The 26,212-nt window shown below is 39.5% G+C and overlaps 1 protein-coding gene across 1 annotated transcript in view; it reads left to right on the forward strand.

Annotated features, from left to right (window-relative positions):
• RET (ret proto-oncogene) overlaps window positions 1–26,212 on the forward strand; it is a 77,457-nt gene that overhangs the window by 18,009 nt on the left and 33,236 nt on the right. The window contains exons 2-4 of the mRNA XM_063163905.1: window positions 22,354–22,599; window positions 24,176–24,469; window positions 24,928–25,169. Of these exons, the coding sequence (XP_063019975.1) occupies window positions 22,354–22,599; window positions 24,176–24,469; window positions 24,928–25,169 (782 nt within the window). The remainder of the gene's footprint in view (window positions 1–22,353; window positions 22,600–24,175; window positions 24,470–24,927; window positions 25,170–26,212) is intronic.

A 26,212-nucleotide genomic window follows, 5' to 3' on the forward strand; every position in this document is an offset into this window, starting at 1 on the left:
CCCTGTGTAGGGGTGGTACCGCAGATGAGCCTGCCCTACCCATGTGCTGCTGAAACTCTTTTTATTATGCAGGAAATTGTAGCGTTGCCCCTGCAGCAAGGGCAGGGCTGCAGAGCCCCCTGAGAAAGCACATCCCAGCAGCATCCAGCATCCAAAGGGTGAAACTGGCTGCCCCAGTGGGTTTATTGGGAGCTCTGCTGTCCTTTGCATGCTCTGTGTTATTCTGAACTCTGAAAATGAGAAACGTAACTTCTTTGGAGGCTGTCAGGACTCTGAGTGTTTTCCTGGAGCTTCATTGAGAAGGGAGAAGCAAATTCCTGGATAGTTAGACCCAGTGCTCTGCAGTCTATCCCTTAATTAAATTCTCTGTAACCTGTGTGTTTTTCATTGTTAATCAATGGACATTTGTCCTCAGAAGTAACTAACTCTGGGGAGTGTAAGAAAGAATAAAACTCTTCAAAACCCCAAATGTTACACAAAGGACATAAAAATAAAATTGTCCTTTTCCAAAATAGCTGAGCGTTATGGCATCTTGATAAAGGGAGTGCTAGAATATGTTCTCCTAATAAACCTCAGTAAAACCTCTAAAAATAACTACACAGATATATTCTAAGTTGATTACCAGTAATTGAACTGACTTAATGTAGTTGGATGATGTCATGTAAAATATTCCTCTAAAGTAATTTCTGTAGACATGCCATTTGAAGTCCTCTTGCAGGCAGCATAAACATCTTCATGTTGCTAAACTGAGCACTGGACTAAAGCACTCAGTGGGGGAGCTCTGACATCTCTGTGTTTTATCTCCTTCCTTTGAGCCACTCTGGCTTGCCTGTTCCAGGCAGCTTTGCAATGACAAATGTCTCGTCCTTGTTTTAGTGAAAACCTGGAAACTCTGTAATTCAGACCTGTTAGTTGTAGAATAAGAGAGGCTAAAGGTGGAAAGGGCTTTGGAAGTGTCTGGCTTCCAAGTTTCCCTGCAGTATGCATTTCCAGTGTTCTGTCCAACTTCAGCCTGCCTGAGCAATGGGGACTGTTCCATGGCCCAATTCATCTCATGAGAAGCAAGCTTGGAAAATGATTTTCCAAGGTTTCAGTCTTGTTTTTGCGTTTGCTTATCCATTTCCTTGTATATTGGCTCTTGTATTTTTATAGCCTTATAAAGCTTTGTAGCTGGTTAATGCCGATAATATCATCTTCCAAAATTTGTTTAGCTTGGATTGTTACTTTTATGGAAATGGTATAGCAGCATGGGGTTTTTTGTGTGTTTATGGTTTTTTTGTTTTATTATCTTTTTTATTGTCTGTTTCTTTGTTTCTCTTTCTTGCTTGTATTTGGGTTTTTGGTGTAATTTTTTTGGTTGGCTGTTTGGGTTTTTTGTGTTTTGAGTTGTCCTCTGAGGGCCAATATATCCATGACTGATTCAAGCATTCAGGGTGCAAATGTGGATTCTACAGAAATAAAGTGCTGTGTCCCTGCTCTGAGATTTTTCTATTTACTGATCTAGCTTGGTTCAGTATAGAAGCACCTCAGAGTTTTTCTTCATCAGCTCTCAGTATTACTGGGAATTTCCTTCTTCAAGCCCTGAGGTACTGGTATATCAGTAATTCTTGGGCAGTTTTGTTTACTGGGGCACCAGTGCATTACTTACTGAGTAATCATTCTGCTGATACAATGGAGAAATTCAGTCCAGGATTTGCAGATGCTGCTCTTCCCTTTACTACATCTGGAACAATACCCTGTGAAAAAATGTCATAATTTTGCTGGTTTTTTCCCCTAAGGCCACAAGGTTGGAGAAAGGTTGGTCGAATCACTGAGTGATTCAGTGAAGCACTGATGTGCAAATCCTGTCAGAAATTTGCACTAACCTCCTGAACCTGTCAAAGTGCCAAAGGCACTGTTAGTTACGGTGCTGCCCTTAATCAAGAGGCCTGGCAAGGCCAGAGCTGTGGCTTCTGTTCTGGTATTATTAAATATCAACAGCTAATAGCATGCTTAGTTAGTACTAGTTGATTCTTTGAATGATAGCTTATGGGGGAAGAGCACATCCTGTGTGTGAGGGGAAGAGTCATTAACTTCCCCTTGAATAATGACATTTAGGAGCAGGCTTCAGCATGCCCATGGTTTGCCCCTTCCCCTGTTAGCCTTTGAAGAGGCGATTTCCTCCTTCTCTCCTGCCCTGTTTTGCCAACTGTCCTGGCTTGCCTGCCTGGAGCATTGAGTTCTTTTTCCCCAGAGGCCTTGTGACATGTTTTCCTGCTGGAGCATGAACCTAGCTGGCTGAATGAGTATCCTTTTTAAAGCCTCTGCTCTCTGTGCACTTAAGGGACATGTCTGATGTAACCTTCTGCAGAATCAGATGCTCGCCTTGCAGGTTTGAGAGTTGCTGGTGAAAGCTATTGTCTTCCTAGGCCTGGAATGCCAGCAGGACATGGACTGACAGATTTTGGAGTCTTTCTGTCCCTTAAAGACAAGTCTTAGTAGTTCAGATCAGGACTGAACCTATAGTGTTTTGAGAGCGGCTGACAATGCCATTTTTATGTGCAACAGTGCACTCTCTATTCATCAAGGAAATGACCGCAGAAATGTGTACCCAGCTGTCTCTGTATCAGTAGCATCTCTGCATAGCAGCTGCTGATGTTTGTGATCATTTCCTATCAGGCCCTTCTTATTTTTTTGGATGAGCCTCAAAATAATTAGTTAAAATCTTGGAGCTGAAGGACACCTACGAGCCAAAATCAAAGCGATTTCTGTAACACTACTGTTGCATTGCCTTAATCCCGTACATTTAAGCTGACGATGAATGATGCTCTCTCAGGGAGTTGTGGCAGTATTCCCTGCAGTCCTTGTCCTTTAGTATCCCCTGCTGCAGCCCTGGTCCCATGGCACGCAGCCCAGAGGCACCTCTGGGGTCCCACAGCACCCTCAGGCCCGGGTGAGCTCCATGTGCTGCTGGGTGTTGGGTGCTCACATCTCTGGCTGCTCAGGACGTGCCTGCGGCGCTGGGTGCAGGGCATGCCTTGGCCATCAGCAGATGCCATCTCAGCAAAGTCCTGCTCTAACACTTAGATGTTTTGTTGACATTTTTAAGTCTTTGTTGCTGCCTTCATAAAGAGACCTTCTGGCTCATTTAAAGCTGTTTATGAAGGTCTTTTTTGAAGGTCCTTTTTCTACAATTTTACAGGAATCAGAGATTGTATCGTGGGCCGGGCTTTAATCTATTATTTATTAGACTTCAATTAAATGAGGTGCATGTGACAAAGAGGGTGCATGGTTTTGGTTAAGTCCCCTGGGTCCCTTGGTATGCAGTGTATCAGAACTGTCAGTGAAAAGCACTCTTAGAGAGAAACTTTCTATTTGGACATAACTCCCTAACTACTTCCAGCTTCTCTTTGCAAAGGAAATTGTGTCTTTAAAAGCAAATTGTAGGTGGATTAGGTCTGTACGGAAGATACATCTGTGTTAGACATTTTACCTGATGGACATAGTTTTGCCATTTAAATATATCCTTAACCTTTCTGCCCCAGTTCCCCAAGTGTAAAACGGGGATAAGATTCTTGACGACTCAAAGAAGTGGAAATACATTAAACATTGTGAGACCACTTAGTACTACAGTGATGGGGAAGAATTCTCTAATGAGGAGATACAATTTCACATTTATGTTTTTAAGTGCTTGGCAGTACTTATCCACACAGAAACTGCACCGCAAATTTGTGTCCATTATTCTGTGAAAACTTGCTGCAAAGGGGGAATCTTTTGCAACTTAGAATAGCTAAGAGCTGTTGTAGACCTGCACACTCAGACTGTCTTGTGCTTTTCCGTTTGGGCCAGTAAATATTTCTCACCTTAGTGTTGGAACTTCTTTATCTTGTCATAAGTCAGGAACTATGAAAAGAGCATAACGTCTGTGGAAAGGATGAAAGAAATATGCTGGTGATTCAAAAATTTTGTTTCTACCAGCAAACAGCCAGGAGTATGTAAGCAAACATTACTTCTCTTTGTTTTCCTCCCTGTTTGTGTGATTTTAACCCAAGTAAGTACTTACCCAGTCAGTACAAAAAGTATTCCATGATTTTGTGCTGTTGGGGTTTGTGCAGGAGATGATGTGGACTGGGAGACTTTGGACATTGAGATTCTTTGTGGATATTTTGCTCCTCAAGCAGCAGTCTCCATCAGACACTTCTCAACAGCCTTAGTTTTTCAGTAACCTTAATCATCTTTCAATGGACTTTGAGAGCAGAACTAACACACTGAGTACTTACAGGGGAAGGAATGGCGTTTAAGATCAGGTTTGCCTTTTTTCCAACCCCTTGACAGTGTACACAGAACTGATGTAGCTGACAATGGTGTGATCCAGGAGGCCACTCTTAAGTGCTGTGTTTTCAACCACTTACTAGAGCTCCCAGTCTGGGCTTTTCTTCCTTAGCCATTTAAGCCTTCTCTGTCAGATCAGTGATTTGGAACAGTGATCAGTGCAGCAGGTTTCTCATTTTGCATGGTTTCCTGACAGGAGGTGGACTTCTTTTATTTCTAAGAGTTGATAAAATCAGAACTCAATTGCAAGGCTCCCAGTCTACATCCGTGTCAGCTGTGTATTAGCAGGATAGCGTTGTTTTCTAAGGTGTGTAGATGGATCCCAGACATCCCCAGTGCACCTCACATATTGTACTGACAACAATTCTAATGAAATACTCATTTACTTCGGCCCTCTTTTTTTTTTTTTTTTTTCTCGTGAGTAATACCAAGCCAATACCAACAAATTGTCTGAATACTTCAGCTCCATGGTTGGTTGGTTGCTCTTGTTTTGAAGTTTTTCCCTCTAGTTATTTCAATAGTTGCAGTAGTTGTCTTTATATGGACAACAGGCAAATTTGTAGTTACTACAAATAGTCAGAGAGCAAACTCTTAATAAAAGGGAGGTGCTCAGCACTATGCTTCCCATGTTTTCAGAGTATATAGAAAAATGCAGACAGAAGATTCAGGGAGAAGTTATACAGGTAGTGTATGCTGCTTAAACAGAGGCACTTTACTATGCAGGAATATTCACTGATGATTTGTGCATGTGGCCACCCAACTATAAATCAGTGTCTTTTGGATGACACACTGTACTCTTTGCAATTACCCACAAGTTTTAAGAAAAAAAAAACCCAGTTGAGTAGAATAGTGTGCAGAATATAGCGCTTTCCTGCTCAAACTGGTGTTTTAGTATCAATGAAGATTGATTTAATGGTATTTTCCTCATAAGAAGAGTTCAAAACACCAATTTCCCATTTTTTCCTAGTATGTTGTCCAGGAAAACAGAATTGGAGTGAATTCTGTTCAAATTACTGGAAAAGTCATGGAGGCTCTCCTCCTGGAAAGAATAATGGCAAATTTCATTGGGACATCTGTTTGGTTATTTGAAAAAAAAAATTTGGCATGATGTTAGCTTGACTTTTAAAAGAGTGGTTATTTCAAATATTATTTGGTTGAAAATAAATATTTTGGGTTTGAGTTAAAGGTATATCCAGTGCTTTTCTGGGTGCACATGTTTATATACATGCAGAGAAGTAAAAATCCTTGTCTTACTTAGCTGCTCCTTTCTGACACAGTTTTATTCCATTCATGGAGGAATAAGTAGAGAAAATGTAGTAATGTGGTTAATGTCTTAAAGATTGGAAATCATCTGGAATCTGTGATCAGATTACCAACTATTATTATTTTAAGTACCCATTTTCTGTTTCCATCTAAATAATGATGGCCAGTGGGGAACTGCTACATTACTTAGCATGTTCATGAGCAATTTTTCCTTTTGATAGGACTTAAAAAAAAAAAAAAGGGGTGGGGGGAGGTAGGAGCTGATTTGGATTACGTTAATAATGATATTTCCATTTGGAATGTTCAGAGGAGCAAAGTAAAAACCCAAATTATACTGTATGTGAATTCAGCAGTTTTCAAGGCTGAAACAAAACAGAAGTTAAGGGTTTTTTTCATGTCTCTGTTGAATTGTGTTAATTTCATGGAATTACTCTGCAGCTGATCTGGGCAGGAAACCAAACTTCTCAGTCCAAAGTCTGATCCAGATCTGTAACTCAGAGCAAATTTATGAAGATGGAACTCGGTATCACCTCTTTGCTCATTCAAAAAAAATTTAATTAAGGCATCTTTTTTGGCTCACTTGTAATTTCAGAAGCTTATTCCTACTAGTTTGCTCATCTGCCTCTGTATCTTGCTTTTACCAGATTTATGTAGCCAATTATGCTCAATATAATGAGACAATAAATTATTTAAATTATTATAGAATTCATATGGTCTGACCAGCCAGAATATTTTTTAGATACTTAAGACATGTTTTCAAAAAGTACTTCATAAAAATAATCTAACAATCTCCAAACTCATGCTATCTTTGAGAAGGAAATCTCTGTATTTCCTGGAGTCAGTGTTACTAAAATGTAATGTAGACAAAAGAGATGAAACTTGTAAGAGTGCAGTCAACTCCTGAAATGCTCTGGGAATTCATCCTTAGACATTTGCTGGAAACTGCTACCTTAAGGTGAGAAAGGTGTGAGGTAGCTGTGTAGACTGATATTTGAACAGCCTGTAGGTGCACTTTGCCTTATTCAGTCTCTGCCTCTCAAGGTCTGATGTCCTCTCTGGTGGAGTTCATTTTTGATGAGCAACTACTTTAGTTGTTGAAACATGATGGAGAAGTCTTTTTCCATTATATCCAAATGATGGTTTCTATTGTTTGTGCTAAAAATGTCTTTTACTAGTTGTGGCCACCCAGTTGTTGAATGTGCTTAACCTTGGTTTACTAGCTTCCAGTATTTTGTTTTGGATGGTTTTCTTTATGTGTTTGACATAAAAGCACATTCATAGATTTTTTTCAGTGCAGCTGTTTGGTTAAATGTGTTTCCTCCATGTGTGATTTTGTAGGTATCCAAATGCACTGTAGAGGATTTGGGTGTTTTGTCTATTGTTTGAAGTATAAGAGCTGTAGTTTGTTCATCAGGAGCATGAGGTTCAGAGTTGCAGATTAACCAGCTGCACTGCCTGCATTCATGTGGTCACAACCTTCCAAATTTACCCCATCATGAAAGGAAGAATTAATTATACTCCTAATTGACTGTTTCCTTGGATATAAGCAGGAAGGAACTGCTAGGAGGCAAAGTGATTAATCAGTTAAGCTAGTTACATCAATCAAATGTGTGAGAAAGTTCATCATCCCAAAGGCAGAGTAAAGTAATGCCAAAATACAAAAGCCATCAGCTCTTTCATTGGGGTTTTGCTGTGTTTCTTTTGTCAGTTTTCCGAGGAATTGCAAAAAAAAAAGAATAAATAAAAACACATGGTGATTGACCCAGTCTGCTTGACAATCTGTCTGGATTATGGTGGAAGAGGTAATGCAGCAATCTGTTCTCTTATCAGACATTGCATGTAGTCCTCATTAAGAGACCTTAGCATACGTTTTTTGTGCAGATGGACAAGTCACACGTGTCTCCCAAACAAATAACTCGGTGCCACTATCTCACAAATCCTGTCAGTTGTTGTGCCAGTGAGATGGAGTCTCTTGGTTGCAGCCTTGGTGAGGCACTACCCACAGAGCTTGATCTAGTGAAAGCCTAAAGCTTTAACTCACAGTTGACAGTGCTTCAGAGTGTTCTCCCTGTGTCCCCTGGCTGCCAGCCCTTCCTGCCCTGGGGAACATGTGGCACCTTGAGGGCAAGTGAAAAAATTCTGGAAAATCCCTTAGAAGCATTATCATCCTCAAATGAGGATATTTTGAATAATTGTAATTGACTGGATTGTAAACAGCAGCTTTTAAAGAACATTTAAGCCTTGCTTGCTCTGGCTGACAGCCTCTGTGGGAGGGGAAGGGACAAGGAATGGGAGCCACTCATCTCCTTTGCTCTGGAGAGCTTTTGGAGAGGCGAGGCCCCATGGACTGCCTTGTCTGTACATCCTTCCTTCTGGGCACAGCTGGTTTAAGCCCCGCTTGCTCCTTTAGTCACACACAGTTCCACAGTGGGAGGGAGACACATCTGAGATAATGGGGTTGGAGAGAAGGAGGCCAAATGTGGGTGAGAACAGCTTCTGCTGGCCTTGCCAATACATCAGAGGTTGTGGCATGGAGGTCCCCGAGCCTCAAGGCATGAGCTCAGTGCAGACCTTTGCTTCAGGAGCCACTTGTGTGCTTATACAGCCACATGAACTGTATTTCCAGGACTGGAAACTTCATTGGCCTGCATTATTTTAGGAGACAATCCAGTTTCACTCACTCTTCTCTGTCTGTGCCTAGAAGCTGATAAATAGAAGGCTTTCGGTTTGCCTGAGCTCTGGAGTGCTGTGGGTACCAATTGTGCGATGATTGAAGGAAACCTTGGGAAACAGCTGTGCAGGAGGTTAGGAGGGGTATGAAACTCTGAGAACAAACAGGCTTCTATAAGTTAACACTGGAAAAACTCAGTACAATTCTGTAAGGTCTACTGGAAGTAGCAATGTATCCAGATATAAAATTTGTACACAATATCCTATCTAGAAGAAGAGCATATGAGCATTTATATTGTACAATTCTTGATTGTCCAAAAGATTAGTGTTCAAGTTTGTGTGTGTGTCTGTATTACTGCTTTCATTAGGTTTTCACAGATCTGTATTTTGTTTATAAATGAGCATATGATAGTACATAGTGTAGTTTGTGCATAACCAATATGAAACTTAAGTGTTGATATGTAAATTGTTTAAATCAGAAGAGAAACATGAGCATTATTAATCTTGTTCTTGCATTGTTTCTGTATTTGAAACATTGGACTTTGTAATGAACATATGCTGAATCTTAGCTAACAACTTTATTTATGAATGAGCTTGCTAGGGTAAATTAATTGTTTTAGAAAACAAGGTGTCCTCTGTATTTAAGAAGAGACACATTTAATCCAAACTGCACCAGAAAAAAACATGATTACTGGTTAAAGAAACTATTTGAATTTTTCTTTTGCCATTATAATTATGGTCTAGGCAGTGCAGTTTTTATTAGCATATATATTTATTGTGCGGATTCTATGCATATTGATTTTGCTTGCTTTTATAAATATCGAATCCATAGCAACTTTTTAATGCAGCTGCTTTTAATCTTTTATCATTGTGCTAAATCCTTGGCAGATGGCTCTTATTTTGTAAAAGGAAACATTTCTAGGAAAGTCAACTTCCACTTGTGTACTGCTTGATTTTCTTGAATCAAAGGTGACGTGTATGAAGTGCTATTGTGACTGCAAATGTCTCAGTGTGATCAAAATGTCTTTTGGCTGGCATTCTTCTGGGCTTGGCATAAAAAAGGCTATAGGATAAGTGGGTTTAGGTGGTGTTGCTTGAGTAGGAGAATTGGACCACATGATCACCACAGGTCCCTGCCAACCTCAAGCATTCTGTGACTCTGTGATATCTTGTTTTTAAGAAATCTATAGCACAAGACAACTGTTTCTAATCAAATACCATTTTTTGGGTCTTCTCAATTTTCCTTTAGAAGTGGAAGAGGTACTGGTAACTGTATAGGCTTGAGAGATGGCCAGGGTGTCACAAAAATGAACTAGCCTCCCATGATTAGGGTAGTGCTGGGGAAATGGAAATGCTGTCTGCAGGTGAGCAGGTGAATCCAATTTACAATGGATGCAGGACACAGAGCCTTGGGGGCTGCCCAGTCTATTCTGGACTTCAGCCTCACAAGCCCAGAGGCCTGATGTATAACTCTACTCTCTGTCTCCTGCTCCAGAAGAGAGTTATATTTTGCTCATACAGCTCTATAAGTGGATTTGCTCTGCCTTTTTTCAGAGAAAAGTGGATTAAACCCATAATGAATAAATCTAATTTTAAAATTACATTGTTGATCTTCACTGCAGCAACATGTGAGATCCTTTCTGAGGTTTGCCAATCAAATGTGCAAAGACAAAACAAAATAATATATCTGCAGCTAGGCATTCCCATTTGCAGAGTAAGAGCAATGTGATCTTTGTAAAAAGTCGCATTTCAGCAAAAATTGGGTCAGCCAGAAAGCTTTGAGTAGGTCCACAAAGTCTTTGTGGCATCCAATAAAAAATAGTGGGCTTAATGATATATAGACTGACTGACTCCACTGGGCTTTTTGGTAAAGTAGCATTCATTCAAATGGATGGGGGATCATTGAAAAATTACCATTGATGTGCTGCATTAATTTTGGTTTGAAAGAGAATATTGCCCAACCTTAAAAACAAAATATTGCTGAATTAAAGCTACAGAAAACCACATTAAACTCTTAGAATAGTGTTAATTGTCTGAATACTATTTTGAACCTGAATTCTAGACAAAGAAGCTTAAAACAGCATTCATCATTACCCAGGGAATTGAAGCTGAGTCTTTTAAATATGTTTTCCTTAGCATAAGTTCTTCAAATGTAGCACTTTCTCATTCTTTTTGACTAAACATTTTTATGCAGTAGTCCCCAAGCATGCATCTTTCTGTCCTTAGGTGTAACCCATACTCTCACACATTTATGTCGCTGTGGGTATGATAAAATTTGTCTTCTTATGCTGTCAGCAAGTATTTGCAGAATGTTGCCTTGTAGTCAAAGCTGGTGAAGTCTTAGAGGGTTCTTGACCTCAGGAGGTTTGGGTGAGGCAGTGATTGTATTAAAAATAGGTATTTTTGTGAGATGTGCTTGCAGCTGTCAGTTGTTCTGAGCCTGTAGCCTGGTGCAGGCTCAGCACTGCTTAGGCAGTAGCATGAGCTGCTGTTGAGGAGCATGAACCAGGTTTTAGCACATGGTTTGTGTGCTCTGGATGTGAGCTCTCTGGGGAGAGCTGGAGCGCTGCACGTCCAGGTGCTCCTTGTGAGTGTGGGCAGGCTTGGCTCAGTGGTGCCAGCTGTGCTATCACAGAGCTGGTAGGGCTGGAAGGGACCTCTGGCCATCATCCAGTCCCACCCTCCTGCCAAGGCAGGGTCACCTGCAGCAGGTGGCACAGGGACATGTCCAGCTGGGTTTGGAATCTCTCCAGAGTGGGAGGCTCCATGATACCCCTGGACTGCCTCTTCCTGTGCTCTATGGAAAGGAACTAGGGAATAGTCACTGGAAACAGCATTGCCTTCAAAATGATTCATGTAAGCCCAAAGCAAGAATCTTCTCTTTCCTTGAAACCAGTGTTTATTAAATTGATAATTGCTTTAAATTAGAGAAATATGGAAAGGAGAATGACATTTATTTTCCTTCGACTGCTTTCATCTCTGCCAGCCGGTGTGTGGGAACTCCCAGGGAGGGCCAGCAGAACTTGTCAATGTTCATTCCAGAGCAGAGCAATTCGAAAGCCACAAAATACTTCTAAGCAAGTCTGTCCTCACTTTTCTCACACTGAAGTCTGGTTAGCAAAGTGAACAGTTGCCCAGTGGATTTTACTGTGCTCAGAAAAATATTAGCACATCAGCAAAAGAAATGTGCGCCAAAAATATAAAAACATACACCTGTGGTTGGGTAATGCTCTGGGAGGTGGCTTTAATGCTCATCAGGGAACCTCTGTGACCCGAAGGTTGATTTATACCCTGAACCTTTTATTCTGTAGCCCGAAACTATTCCCAAAATTTCCTAGGTAAACTGGCATGGTTGTGGTGTGTGTTTTGCATCATATCTGTAGTGGTAGAGTCTAAAAGCGATGTAGTGGTAGAGTCTAAAAGTTAAAACTGAGACTGAGTTTTTGAATGTAAAGATTTACACAGATAATGTTTTGTTATGGACTTTTAATTATATTATAGAGATCATGCTGCATTTCCTTCTTCTTTTTCTCAATTTTTCTAATTGCACCAGCAAGCTTGAACTTCAATCTGAAATTTCCTAAGCCAGCTCTTTTTAATCCCATGTGGCATGAGAAGCCCAGTTTAGTCCAGCAGGTTGTTTTTTGGTTTTTTTTTTCCATTTCTTGTCTTTTTGTTACACTGACTTCACAAATTCTAGGAACATTTAGCTTCAGCCTCGAGTCCTGAACCTGTTGACAGAGGAGATTTATGGAAGGAAGAGTCAACTTTTCTGTGAGCATATTCATGGTAGCTGTGGCATAGAAAGAAATCTGGAAATTGTAAAGATTTGTATATTGTCATCTCCTTTTGGCATGAAACACAAGTGTCATTAATGATAAAATGAGAATAGGTAAGTGTATGCTGTAAACTTAAGCTTTGTTAAGTGTTTATGATAAAAAGCATCAAGCCAGGCCGCTTTTTATTCCTCATGCGGGGAAACTCTTTCATGAGAAGCATTCACAGAAAAGTCAACGCATTTGAGTCATACAATGACTAAAACCCAGCTTGGTTCATTGATGACAATGTTTCTGGTGTGTGTTTGGGGTGTTTAAGGCGGAAGTAAAGAAAGGCACTTCCTAATGGACTCACCCAAGTTTTAAATTTGCATTTCTGTGGTATTCAGTTGAAATCTGAACTTGTGTTTTCATTATATGTTACAGTCTACTAGCCTGTGAATATTGCTGCCTTGATCAGGAAAGAGGGGAAGCAGAGGAAATGAGGTTTTTTACTGACACTTAAATTTAAAACATGAGCTCTTGATGAAATAGTGCAACAAGCACCTTTGCAGAGGAGTTGTAAAATCAAAAAGCCTTGATAAAGTGTACATGGAGATACTGTGCTGTACCAAGCCCTGATTACTACTTTGTGACAGGAGAAGCCACTGGAGGTGTTTTCAGCTCATGAACAGAGCAGAAAGCGTCAGTTTCACCATCTGTGAAAAATGAAAATGTATAAACTTTGTGTTTCAATATTCTTTTTGGGTCGGGCTGCCCAGGAGCTAATAGCTGAAGGATGGTAGCCCTTCCTTTGACTCTGGGTCTGTCACTTACAGTTTGTTTGTACATCAAAAATGTGTAATCACAATGACTGCTCTGGTAGTGTGAGTTCAGAATAAATGTCAGCATCAAGGACTATCTGTGTTTATCAGTGCAAGCCTGGACTTGGTGCAGACCTTGATGTAGAAGAAATAGCTAATAATTAAAGACAGTAAGAAGTTACCTGACAGAGAAGCTGCAGCCTAGCAGCATTAGCAAAATCTTAATCAAAAGTGACTGTATGAATCAGAGATACAAAGAATTCTCTTCTGTTGGCAGTGGAGGGTGTAAACATGGGGCAAAGTTTTAGCTGTTATATTAAAAATGTTTGTAAAGTAAAAAAGGCATTGAAGTAGTTATGAAATATATTTGACAAATTCAGTCTTTAATAATCAGATGAGGATTGTTTTGTGCATGCGCTCGCTTGGCAGCCTGTGGTGGTTTGGCATGCCCTCTAGCAAGAGACTGGGCTGGAACCCAGAAATTCACTTAAAGGAAAATAAGGCTCTTGTAAAGTCCTGTAAAGGCCTCTGCTATTCCAGATTTTCCTGCAGCTTTTACTGTTGTTTCTGTTAGACTTCTCTAGCTCATTCCTGTCCTTGTCAGCGCTGCCATGTAGTTCGTGACTGTCTCAGAGGCAGTAGAGAAGAACTGTCTGGAACAGGCAGCAGTGCCCAGCACATATCATTAGTGGTCTGTCGGCCCCTTTCCAAGCCTTGTCAATACAATTCTGCCCTTCTGCTGACAACATTTATGCTTTAAGACAACAGCATAATGAGTAGCTACTGTGTGGTAATGACTGAAAGTCCCCAAAGGAAAAATTCTCTTTTATTAAACAGGGATGTACAGTTGGGCTAGTGGGGGTTCTTATCATCTTCTTCTTCTTCTTCTTCTTCTTTTTTTTTTTTTTTAATTCAATGATGGCAGGTGTAATATAGATTATTATGAAACTATTTTAGAAGCAGTCTTCCTTGTAAGAGCACTTGAGAAAATATATTTGCCAGAGTGGCTGAAGGAATTAGAAATTCAAGTGAAGGTGTGTCTTAACAGTATTTTAGTTCTTATATGTATATGCATTAGAATAAGATAATGAAGTATTAAAAAGTAATAACAGCATAAGAGCTTATGTTCTGCATTTGATTTCACATAAAAAATAGTAATCTTAACCTAAAATATAGTGATTAAACCTGAATGTTCTGTTAATTCAAGACAAAACTAAATAAATCAATAAACAAATAAGCTTGCAGTTACAGTGAGATTCACTTCCTGGACTGAAAATTTGAACTGTAGGCTCATAGCTCCCTTGAGTGTTTGGAAAGAGAATAGCAGCTCTTAATAACAGAGCACTTTGCAGTGAGGGGTGGACGTTCATGTCATTACCATTTTTCTGGCAACTTTTCAACCACCAGCAGCAAAAGTTTTCATTGATTGCCTCCTGCTGTAAGGCAGTAATTATACTGCTCTGTGTCTCTTTCATGAGCTGCAGGAATTGGAGAAAATAAGGGAAGCTAGAGATATTAACTATGGATAAAACGCAATTCAGGCTGAGCTATTTCCTATTTTACTGCATGGGGTCAAGCAGGCTAATTTTTACACATCTGCACTAAATATAGAAAATAGGTTTCCAGTGCAATGGTGGAGAATCCAAGGTAAAAATTCGACCCAGATGCTATAAAGTCATCCACACTCTAGAAAATGAGAAGGTATTGCATGCAACTTTTCTCTGAAAATCAGACTCCTCTCGCCACAATACAGGTGCAGGGTCACTGGTGTTGATCAAGAACAATTAAACATTGTGCAATTATCCCAAATTGGTGCTGTTACATTTGGCAGAGGTTCTGTTCATTGTTGCAGTGATGCTGAGGGGAAAGAAGCCATTTGTGAGAAATATTGGTACTTATTTCACCTGAGCATGTTCCCTCTCTGAAGGTGGCTTAGGCAGAGGAAGTGGATGGAGGTGTTTGCGAACTGCACTGAGCTGTCAGAAAGCGATCCCTTAAGTTTGACTTCATCTGTTTATAATTGACAGGAAGACTTGTGTTCATTTTGGTGATGCAGAATCAAGTGCAGCTGGAGGAACAGAAATGGGGAAATTTGAGCTTAAGTAGTAATGGAATGCAGGAGTTTGTGCATATACAAATCTTTGTCATAAATCAACAGGTTTTAAATCAATTGGTTTTCATTCCTTTTCATGACTTGGGATTGTGAAAATGTAGTACTTTATTAAGGAATCAGCACAGTGATCTTGATCTGTATCTTAATGTAGGAAATGTTTTTTGAGGCTGATATCCTTTTAACTAAGATAATTAATTTAAACTTGTCTTTGCCTTTAAGGATCTTTTCATCTTATCAAGTATGCTGAACAATTTCTGCAGATAAGTGTCCTGTGATTTATGTTTTTATGAAACAAATCTATTTGGTTGTCAGTACTTTGTTCTCCAAATTGCTGCTGTAATGTTTATCCTCTGTGTGAGCTCAGCACTGTTAAATACATGTGAAAGCTAATTAAAGTGTAACAAGGATTTAGAGCACTTGTATGTCACTCCATTATTATTTGAGGATTGTATGGTTTTGATGCAAGTAGTGTGTCAGTTTTAGCACAGAACAGTGAGACACATGTCCCTGCTCTTCTTTCTCTAGCTTCTCATTATAGCAGTGTTTACATACACATAATACATAAATACATTCTAGAAGGCACATGAGATCATACACAGAGTAAATTAATTCTATTAAGTATTCATTAATACAGTTTGTCCTGCAGTACAATTATTTCCTTGTCTTACAATTCAGCTCAGTACTCCTACAGAGCAAAATTACATCCAGGTACTCTCCAACAATTAGGCCATATTTTAAAGAAATATTCAATCACACAAATAAGGAGAAGTGGCAGAATCAGGATCTGAAGAGTTTTCAGAAACCCCTGTAATCTCTCTCAAGAAACTTTCCATGCATATTAATTTCTACAATGGATAGTTTAAGTTCTACTAACACTGGTATTTAGAACAATGAAGCATCAAAAATTTGTCCTTTGCTAAAGTAATAAAAAACCCCAAAACAAACAACAAGTTGTAAGAACGCAAGAGGAAGGAAACTTCTAGACTTTGTGGCACTTAAAGAGGAATTTTCTCAAACTTACTTAGAGGTACAGCCTCTGGAAGGAAAGTGTAGGCACAGGTTTGACCTCAGTCTGAACTCACAAGTGAAGCTTCTGTAGAGGTACTGTCCTGTTCTCTGGTAGATCCTGAGCTGCACGGATTTTCCAGTGTTGAATTGAGACACAAATGAAAATCTTGGCAATTGTCACAAATCAGAATTAATTTCTTTTTGAAAAATTTAGGCTCTGTCTTTGATCTTGACATTTTTTATATTTTTGTTCAATATGCCTGACGTAGGAAACCAACTTTGTTTTTGTCAGATCCATCTTTTTGCTTCACAATGTGTCTTATTTTCCTATACCAGAAAATCTTTCTTGTTTTGCTGACTACCAGAATATTTAATACTTTATCTAAATATGTATTTGTATCTTATAGAATATATGTTCTATAATACTATATTTAATATAATATCTGATATAATATTTTCAATTAATTTCTGTATTTTCAGTCTAAAATTCAGGGTAATTTTCAGTATGAGTGTGGGAATCTGGTGAGGAAAATCGCAGGAGAGGCAATTAAGTTAAAGCAGAGCAGTTGAACAGGTCTGGAGTATATTCCAGTTAAGGACTGTTTCTGCTTACCGTCACTTCATATGGACCTGTTTTCCCTGGAGGTACTGTGTTCTGTAAAGCACGTGTATTTCACTGAGGCTGCTGGTATTGAAATTTATTCTGTTGTTCTCCAACAATTGTGCTACATGTAAATGTACACAACAGGTGACATTGAGCAATTATGCAGCTCCATAAGTTTGACTACAACCACTGTAAGAAAATTCTGGTATGAATCCCTACAGTGATCTTTCCCCAATCCACTCTAACCTGGGCTCCAGAGGGGAAACTTTGTGAAAAAAAGGAAAAAAAATTCATTTTCACTTGAATACAGTTTCTTATGGTCTTGGGTTCATACCACATCTGTTACAATTTCTGTAGTGATCAGCTTAAAAATGACACATCTAAAGGTAAATAACATCATGCTGCTGAGCTGTGTAAGTGGCTTGCTAGTCAATTAGGAGGATGCCACTTGTTCTCTGGCACTGCTGCAGTGACTCTGAAACCCATCAGGAGTTACAGACCGGCAGGAGCGCTGCAGCCTCAACAGCTGGTGGCAGAATTTGGCTGAAGTTTTTTGTATAAAACCAGGAGAAGTTTTGTGCCTTGTGCTTGTGCAGGAGGCAGTGTGCCCGGTGTGGTGCCTGGGAGCCTGGCTCTCCCTGAGCCTGGCTGGGCGGGCACTGAAGGCAGCTCAGGGTTCCGGTGCCACCGCTGCAGTGTCCCCAGCTGGCACAGGTGACCATTGAATCCAAAGTAGCGTTTCCATACTGCTTTTCTCTCAGCTGACAGTGTTTTTCCTAAATCACGGACTTTTTGGTTCATGAGGGCAAGTTTATCTCCTAATTGTGTAGAGACTAGAAGAGAATTAAGTGGGCAAGTCCTTTAATTTAAAATAGTAAAGTGTATTACTGGCATTATTCTCTGATGAGTCAAACATTAGGTATATTAACATTAGTAATGGAACATAATGGCTACTTGTCAGAAATAAAGATAATTATTTCAGGAACACAAAACTAAGCTTGACAGATAATTGCCTGTTGAAATCTGATGCTGTGCAACAAATGGAAGATTATTAACAACAGACTCCCATGTTCATCTGTTATATCATTAAATCCTGTATGTTACATTGGCAGGGTTATCATTGCATTGAAAGCATCTCCCTCTTCTTGGAGATGCATGTCAATTCCGGATTAAAGATTTTGATTGCCTGAGGCTGTGCTGTTCTAAATAAATTGTTTTGTTTTCCTCCAAAAAGTTGAGAAGCTCTGCATAACTTTTGTCAGGTGTAGGTTATATAGGTGTATACTACTTGCTGAAGGAAAAACAACCACCATTTCCATTTTGCTGATTATTTTTTTCTTTTTAAAAAGCCACACTGGTTGTATTGTTTATAAATGCGTATTCATCCAGCAGGCATCTTGAGATCTGTGAAGATTTTGATTTACTGGACAAAAGTGTACCAACAGGAAGTTGTGAAAAGAAGTTTGAAGGTTACAGACACTCAGGCTCGAGAGTGAGTTTTCATTACATCAGTAATGAAACCTAAAATAGCTTCAGTGGGTAATGTTATATTTCAACCATTTGATTTTTTTAAAATCAAGAGTAAACTTTTTGTTCAAATGCCTAGTGTAACCTAAACCGAGCAATGGTCCTTCAAACTTTGAAGTTTGACTGTGAACTTCATAAGACGTCCGCTAGTTCAAAACTGTTTGTTTGAAGTCTGTAGTTGTACCTTGACAGATGGTTACAGGCATTGTTTGGGAGAATGCCTTACAGTCAAATCCTCTTCTATATCTAATAAAAATTTCCTGCTCCTTCATTTTGTGACTCAAATGTTAAACTGTGTTTTCTGTCATCAAGGTTGATATTAAGAATGTAATGTCGCTGTAGTCACTCTAACAGTTTTCATCAAGTGCTGCCCCCCATGTCTTGTCATGCTACTCAAGACAATAGTGGCAAGCATAAAAAACATTAAAAACAACTTAAGTTTTGTAGAGCAAATTGTGTTCAGAAAAAAATCAATTTGTATCAAAAAAGGCATTATTTACCTAATCATTCATGACTAGAAAAAAACCTCATGAAAAATTGCCTTATTTCAAAAGGCAATCATGAAGGCTTCAAAGTACATATAATCTCATTTCTCTACTCTCGTTTTACCTGCTTTCTCTCCCTGCACTGGAAAACTGCTGTCATAACTGTATCTATTTCCTGTAGGAGCTATTAGTTAGTAGCATTACATCCGCTTAAACGTGATCACTTTTCTCTTCTGTGTGTTACTGATACGCTGTTATTATCCCATAATATTGCTCATCCATCAGAGCTTGCCATGTTTCCTGTGCTGATTGTAGTATGGAGAGCTGAAGTGTCCTCTAAAAAAATGTTCAGAGATGCCAGAATATTTTAATGATTCTGTGATGCTACATAGCTACAACCTTCTTGTGGTGCATTTCAAGATTGCAACGCAAAATTTTTCTCTTCTTTTAATTCCTAAGCAAAAGCACTTTAACCATCAGTTTTGAATGTAACCATCTCAATTCCTCTTTATTTAAATGGCAGATTCATTAAAAACTCCATCTGGCTTCCATAGGAAGCTTACACGAGTCCTTGGAAATGGATTATTTTTTATTTCAGGACACAAGGAACTGTGGCCAGGATTAGAACCTCTTCCTCCTGCACCATATCGCCAGATGGCAAGTTTATTGAATCTGGTTTTAACTCACTAGGGCTTAAAGGAATGAACACACCTCTGAGAAGTGGGTGCTACATTTCTACTTCAAAGGTCTCCTTTGAAATTAGCCTCCAAAGATTTATATGCAGAGAGTGGTTGTGACCTGGGCAGTCTGTTGCGTATCTTTTATCTCTTTCATTGCTGAGTCAGAGTGACACAAACCACTTTACAAAATCCCAGTAATTTCACAACACTGAGTGAATCTTGCTGCATGGCTTAATTTTTTATATAAATAAATATATTTATGTGTATAATTATTTGTTTTGCAGTATTGTAAAGACTCTTCAATTCAAGTACTTGTTTTCTAAGTAAAATATGAAAATTTGACATATTCACTGGCATCACATAAAACTACCCTTGGATATTGTCCTCAGTTTGGAAGTCTGCTTTGTACTAAAAACTAACACTTTCAATTTAGTTTGATTAGGCAGAATTTAGTTTGATCAGTTTTAGGGTTGAATTGAGTAGAAAAAGAGCGTGTGTCTATTTAAATCTCTTACAGCAGCTTTTTCAAATTTCTTGAAGTGGCTTTGAAACTTGTGGAATACATTTCCAGCTAATTAATGTGTAAATGCTAAATTATTTTATGGAGGGATCTTCCTCTCTTCAAAATACAAAGCATTATTTTGCATTTCTGTTATTTACAGAGAAATCAGATTTTTTATATTACAGGATTTTTGCCCTTTCTTTCTGACAATGGAGAAGACCCCTCCTGTGAACTGATGCCAAAGAACTTCAGAGTCTGCAGCATCAATATTAGCCTTTTCTTTCAGATGCAGAGCAGTGGGGATGCTGACTCTGCTGAGATGTAGTTGTGTGCCAGGTTTCAGGCATTCAAGTGGCCATGTCTGTCATAATTATTTATGTGCTTGGTTGAACATGACTGTACCTGCGTGCAGTGTGAGCCCTCATTTGTAGAGCAAAGCATATAAAGATTATCACACTTGTTTAAGATAAGGAAGCAATTAATTGCAAATCAAAATACTCCATTTTTCTCCCTTTTCACTTCCCATGATACACATTGATATTGTTTATGTATACTCTGTATAAGCTCCTTCTGCTGGAGGTGATTTCGTGTCTTTGCAGTGGTGCTGTTTCTTGTACTGCGCACAGGACTGTTCACCCCAGTCTTGGAAATAAGGAAATAACAGCCACTGTTCTGTAAGCCTCATTTGTATGCATTTGTGAGTTGAAAGTAACTTTTTAGTCTTGAGTCATGAATTTTCAGTGTTGAATTTTTTGTGAAGAAATTCCGTTGTTTTAAAATCAAGTTTTTACACAAAATACCTCAAGGGGGTTTATTTACTAGCACTGGGACTGGGCTTTGTATTTGTATATCACCTTGTTTCTCTTGTTACTGAACCCATTTGTTAGGAGTTCTAGCAGCAAGTATTCCCCAGGTTTTCGTGCACTTCAAAAAAGACAAAGGGACTGAAAAAAATATTTGTAATTTATTACAAATATTCAGGAATCTTACTTACAAAGAAGAGAGGGTGATAGCGCCAGAATCAAAAGTAATAATTTTTTTTTCTGGACAGAAAATGACAAGAGTTAATGCTTTCCTAACACTCTCAAAAATACTCTGGTGGGGTTCTCTTTGAATTAATTCCTCTGGAACGAATTCACCTACCATATTACTTTAACTTTTTATTCATATATTGCAAAATATGTAGAAAAAAAAGAATGGGCCTCTGAAAACCTGATGGATGTAGTTGCATCCAGGAATACAGATGACGTCTGAATCATTGCAAAGTACAACGGTTTCTGTGGTATTTCTAAATGAAATTAGAGGTCTCTTGTTTACAGTTTGTTTGTGGTGCACTCCATTCAGTAGAACAGTGTATGGATCCAATACTAATGCAGAATAAATATGTGCTACGGCCTGAAGCTATTTTGAAGATGATTTTATATTCCTAGTTTTACTTCTGCATTGCCATCATTTCCAGTTGTATCTGGCTTGATTTAAGCTGAGAGAGCTTTGTATTAGTAACATATGGAGGTTGTTATTGTTTACATTTGTTCAGCAGATGTGTGAGCTTTTTATATGCCTGACTCCTTATCAGTTGGATGAAGTGACACATAATTCTGCAGTATTCAAGTATTCAGGCTGGATGAGAGCGAGCACTGACTGTCAGTGCGTGTGAAATTCAGGAGTGACAATTCCAGTGTTTCAGTCTGTGAGCATCACTTTGTTCCCTCCTTGCAAATCGGGCGTTCCCCTGTGACCACATCTGCAAGAGGGGAAATTGGAAGGGAAGCACTGCAAACAGGTAGAGAGGCCATTGCACAGTGACCTAGTGAGGTGAGATCAGCTGAAGAAACCAGCACCAAGGGGCAGTTGTTCCCCTCTAAATGTCAGTGCCTTCAGTGCCAGGGTGGGAAATGATCAGGTCAGTCACAGTCATTGTACTAAAAAAGAAACGTGCATTTCCCTTCTCCCTCACTTCTCAGCTTTCCCATCTGTCATGTTTAAAATACTTAAAACACAGTATTTTTTAAACTATTTTCAGTATTATTTTAAACCATTTTCTGTACCAAAGCTATCATGCTGGCCTGTTTAGAAGGGGGGGAGCCAAAAAGGGGTTTTGTGTAACTTCAGGAAAAGTGTGCAAGCCATTGATAAATTTTTGTGTTTTCTGTCAACAGAGAACATGTTTAAAGGCTTTTAAAGTGTGTGATTTCATCTAAGGGGTTTTTTTTCCCTTCTTTGAATATCATCTGTGAGCTGATGCCATTACAACTAAGAGCACCAGATTGGAACTTAAATAAAATTTGGCAAGCAGAGCTTCCTTAAATCTTCATGTTAAACTGAGCCTCGTCTACAGCAAACGAGTGTTGCTTTCAAAAGCAGTTAATTTTGTAATTGAACATAAACAATAGGCCATATTTTTGGTGGTTGTGTCCTTGGCCTCAGTGAAGTAAAACTGTACTTACTTACATCAGATGAGGATCTGCCTTTTTCCACATTTTTTTTAATGCTCCTTTACTTCTTAGAGAATGAAACCTTTGTTTCTTTGGAAACACATCTATTAAGAAAACAACAGTGCCAAAATCATTTAACTGTGCCTGCCTCTTCTCTGGTGTGCCTTCCTTTGCAGTGGCCTTGGGTCTCTACTTCCCCAGGAAGGAGTACTTGGAGAATGTCTACCTTGACCAGGCGGCGGGAACGCCGCTGCTGCGCATCCATGCCCTGAGGGATTCGCGTGAGGAAGTGCCCCACTTTCATCTGTGCCACAAAGCTCCTCGAACAAGACCACAAGAAAATAATTGGTTCCAAATCAGGGAAGAAACGGGACTTCTCTACCTCAGCAAAAGCCTGGATAGAGAGGACTTTAACATGCTGTGTAAGTATGAGAAAACCAGCTTTTCTTCTTGAGGTGCGTGTTCTTAAAGAAAAATACATTCAGACAATGAGATCTCTCCATTGAAAGGTGAGCATCAAATTTGAAAAAAAACACATCTGGCCTTTTAAAATGAGGAACCAGACCCAGTGAAATCCACAGCAGTATGCCATAGCAGATGCTGACCTGGGACAGATCCTGTTGCTCACACTGGGAACTCCAGTAGGACAGTGGGACACTTGAATTACTGGAAATATTTTTTCTGCATTTCACAGCTGTATAGGTCACAGCTTTACACTGAAATTTTCAATTTGTTCATCTGCTGATGAAAGTTAAACCAGTTCCATTGTGTTAGGGATTCCAAGACACATGCTGTGAGAGTGGTTCAGATTCTTACGTTAAATGATCCTTGAATTCTGGTGACTTGGATTCACAAATTACGATTGCATGTAACACCAAAGAGCTCTTAGAAGAAATGGTTAATTGTACCTCTCCCCTCTCTTGATATTTGGTTTTGTTAGAGAAGCTTACTGTTGAACTAAAAAAATTCGTTATCTCAGATGTTTTTCTCTTCTTTTATGCTCTAGCACTAAATTGGTTTTGGTGATTGTGATCTATGAGGAAATTAGTTATCATTAGATGGTGGAGGAGGAAATGGATGAGGAGTTAATGGCATACCACTTTGATCAGTTACAGAAATTTTACTGTTGAAGAGAGTCTGTAGTAACTGTCTTCAGTTTATAAGATCCATATATCAACACTACCTTCAGACTTAGGTGCCTTGATGTTGAAATTTTCAACTTCAGACACTTAATGCTTTATTTTTGAAGTGCTGAGTGTTTGATATTTCATCCATTTTTGGTACTTGGCATTCACGTATATCAAATATTTGTGCTGAACAAAGGAGGAACAGCTACTTAACACCCGAGAGCCTTGTTTTGTTCATACAGATCAAAGTGACCTAGAACTTCTTTTCAAGTGAGTTAGATCTATTACAGAGATATTACTGTGCTGTCTGTAGTCAAGGGAATCAAAACAAGGCTTGAGGATGTATTAGCAGATGCCACAGGTTTGTTTTAACTTTGATTTTGTCTTTTTTCCACCTCTTCATATTTGAAAACGATGAAGCAATCTGTTCTCTGAACCTAGACAATTTGGTCCATACTTTTGGAATGCTGTGACTGAAGTGTTAGTCCTGATAAGGATTTGTCCTATCTGTTGCCATCTCATGCATTATTTTTCCTGTTTCCACCCTGCTCTGCTCTAGTCTCTTCAAAAAGCAGTCTTATCAAAGAGTTGATTACTGCCAGTGATGTATTTTTATGTCAGTGTCTTACAGACAGAATGCTGATACTGGTTTTGAGATTCTATAATGCAAAATTGGTGCCAAGCCCTGTAGTTTTAGGCTTATTTGGATTATTAAGGTATAAGGTCTTCCCACCAGCATCTGGCATATTGAAGAGTTGCTTTGCCACATAATAGGATTTATGCAATAGTGGACTAGGGTAGAATATAGGGAAAAGAAATGTTGGTTTGTCTTCTGTAAAATCATTCTTAAGGTGATTTCTTCCTCCTGAAGCTGTAGGAAATGGGATGCAATTGGCCAAGGTGGTGCTGTATGTCTTCCTTTCATCCCACCCTTTCCAAGAGAAGGAATGTGACTCTGCTGCACGCCCCACAGTTTTCCTCACTTTGATCAATGCTACTGCACCAGCTTGCAGTTCCCTGACAGCAAGGCAGCTTTGCTTCACAGAAATGGATCTCTCCTTTCACATCGAGGAGAATAAACCACCTGGTACATTTCATCAGCTCCGGTTACCCTCAGTTCATCATCGGTGTCAGAATCTCAGCATTTCCTACAAATTGATTGCAGGTAAAACTGGATCTCTCACGTACTAGCAATAGATTCAAACAGCTGCACTGTTAAAAGATCTCTTTTGTAGTAGACCATCTAGATTTGATTCTATAAAGGAAGTTCCTGTACAAACCTAAACTGAGCCTGAAGATTTTGCCTTTGAGATACATAGAGGAAATGGGAAGGAGGACTGTCCCCTTCCCTAAAGAAAAGATCAATTTTAGAACTTTTTATCTGCTAAAAGTAGACTGAGAATAATCCTGAGCTTTAAATTGTGCTGCTTCTAAACTGTAGAATCTTCCCATACATTCTGTGCTTTCTCCCCACTCTAATATAACCACACAGCTTCCTTCTGTTTCACTTCTGAATCTTTTATTGTGCAGTCATGCTGTCCAAATGACTTTAGTGAACTGCAGCAAAGTATCAAAGCCATCAGAGCCGTGTGCAGTAAGTGATTGTGGCTGTGTGTTTTGCAGAGGAGGGAGTTCCCTTTCGGTACAACGAGAACACCACCAGCGTGCGGGTGACGCAGCGCCTGGACCGGGAGGAGAGGGAGCGATACGAGTTCATTGCCAAGTGCACCGTCAGAGAGGGGCTCAGGGAAATGCAGGTGGAGGTGCCGTTCCTGGTGAACGTGTTAGATGAAGATGACTCTCCTCCCTTCCTTCCCAACGGCACTGACACTGCAGATGCTGTTGTGGAGTTCAACAGGAAGGAGGTAATGTTGGTCATGTTCTCCTTTACCTAGTCCCTGAAGTATGGGCACAACAGTGGGAGGCAGGACTCCTGGGAAGCATGATGTTCTGCCTGGATACTGGATCTTGGCAACAAGCCCATCACCATACCATGCTCTGCAGATCTGTGATTGTAAAATGCTGTTTGTAGGATTCCTTTGCTCCAAGTTATGTCTTACTCAGATCCCGAAGGAAGAGGAGTTTGGGTTAGTGATGAAAGAGTGTGAAGAAATTTGAGCAGTTTCCAAGATTGGGATGGACATTTGCTGAGTCTGGGGTCAGGATCACTGTGGGTATCTCCCTACAGCTCTGTTCTATTTGTTATATTTGTTACAGGGTTGCTTCTCTCAGGGGATTAAAATTGTGTTGTTAGAGTAAGTGTTATGTGTGTGCCTGTCCCATACATGCAAATCTGTGTAATGTATCAGGACTATATTCAGAACATTTATTAGGATGCTGTAGAAGTAGTGGCTGACTTCTACAGACAAACCACTGCACCTGTGAAGTTTCCAGGCTGTTAATGGCGAGCTCCAGGATCTTGTTTTAATGGTGTTCTCCCATTTTTCCCTTTCTATGCCAAGCTGATCTTTCAAGAGGTCTGAATCCCTTGGTGTCTTTGATGCCCCTGTACACACACAGCCCTTGCTTCAGTAGAGAAGTACACATGTGAGCTCTTCAGAGGAGCAATGACCCTTTTTAAGTTAATGGTATAGAGAAGACTTTTTGGGGGGGGGACATAAACGATGTGTGTTTCATGAGAGAGCTTCTGTTTCCTGACAACAAGATGTCTTGGTAGTCAATTTTCCCTTCAAAGTACATTTTGATCATATTTGTGTCTGGAAGGGATAAAGACTGATTTTAGGAGTTTGCTGCCATCTCCTGACTAGAACAAGTCTTGACAAGACACTTACGAATACATTTGCCTGGGTTTCTGTGAAAGTTGTGAGGTGTTATTTGACCAGTATTTCAATCTCCAAACCAGTTATCAGAAGAAGAAAGCTTCAGGTCCTTCAGCAGTGCCATTTAT

Source organism: Melospiza melodia, chromosome 9, assembly GCF_035770615.1.
Source record: "Melospiza melodia melodia isolate bMelMel2 chromosome 9, bMelMel2.pri, whole genome shotgun sequence".
In the NCBI taxonomy this organism is placed as follows: Eukaryota; Metazoa; Chordata; class Aves; order Passeriformes; family Passerellidae; genus Melospiza; species Melospiza melodia.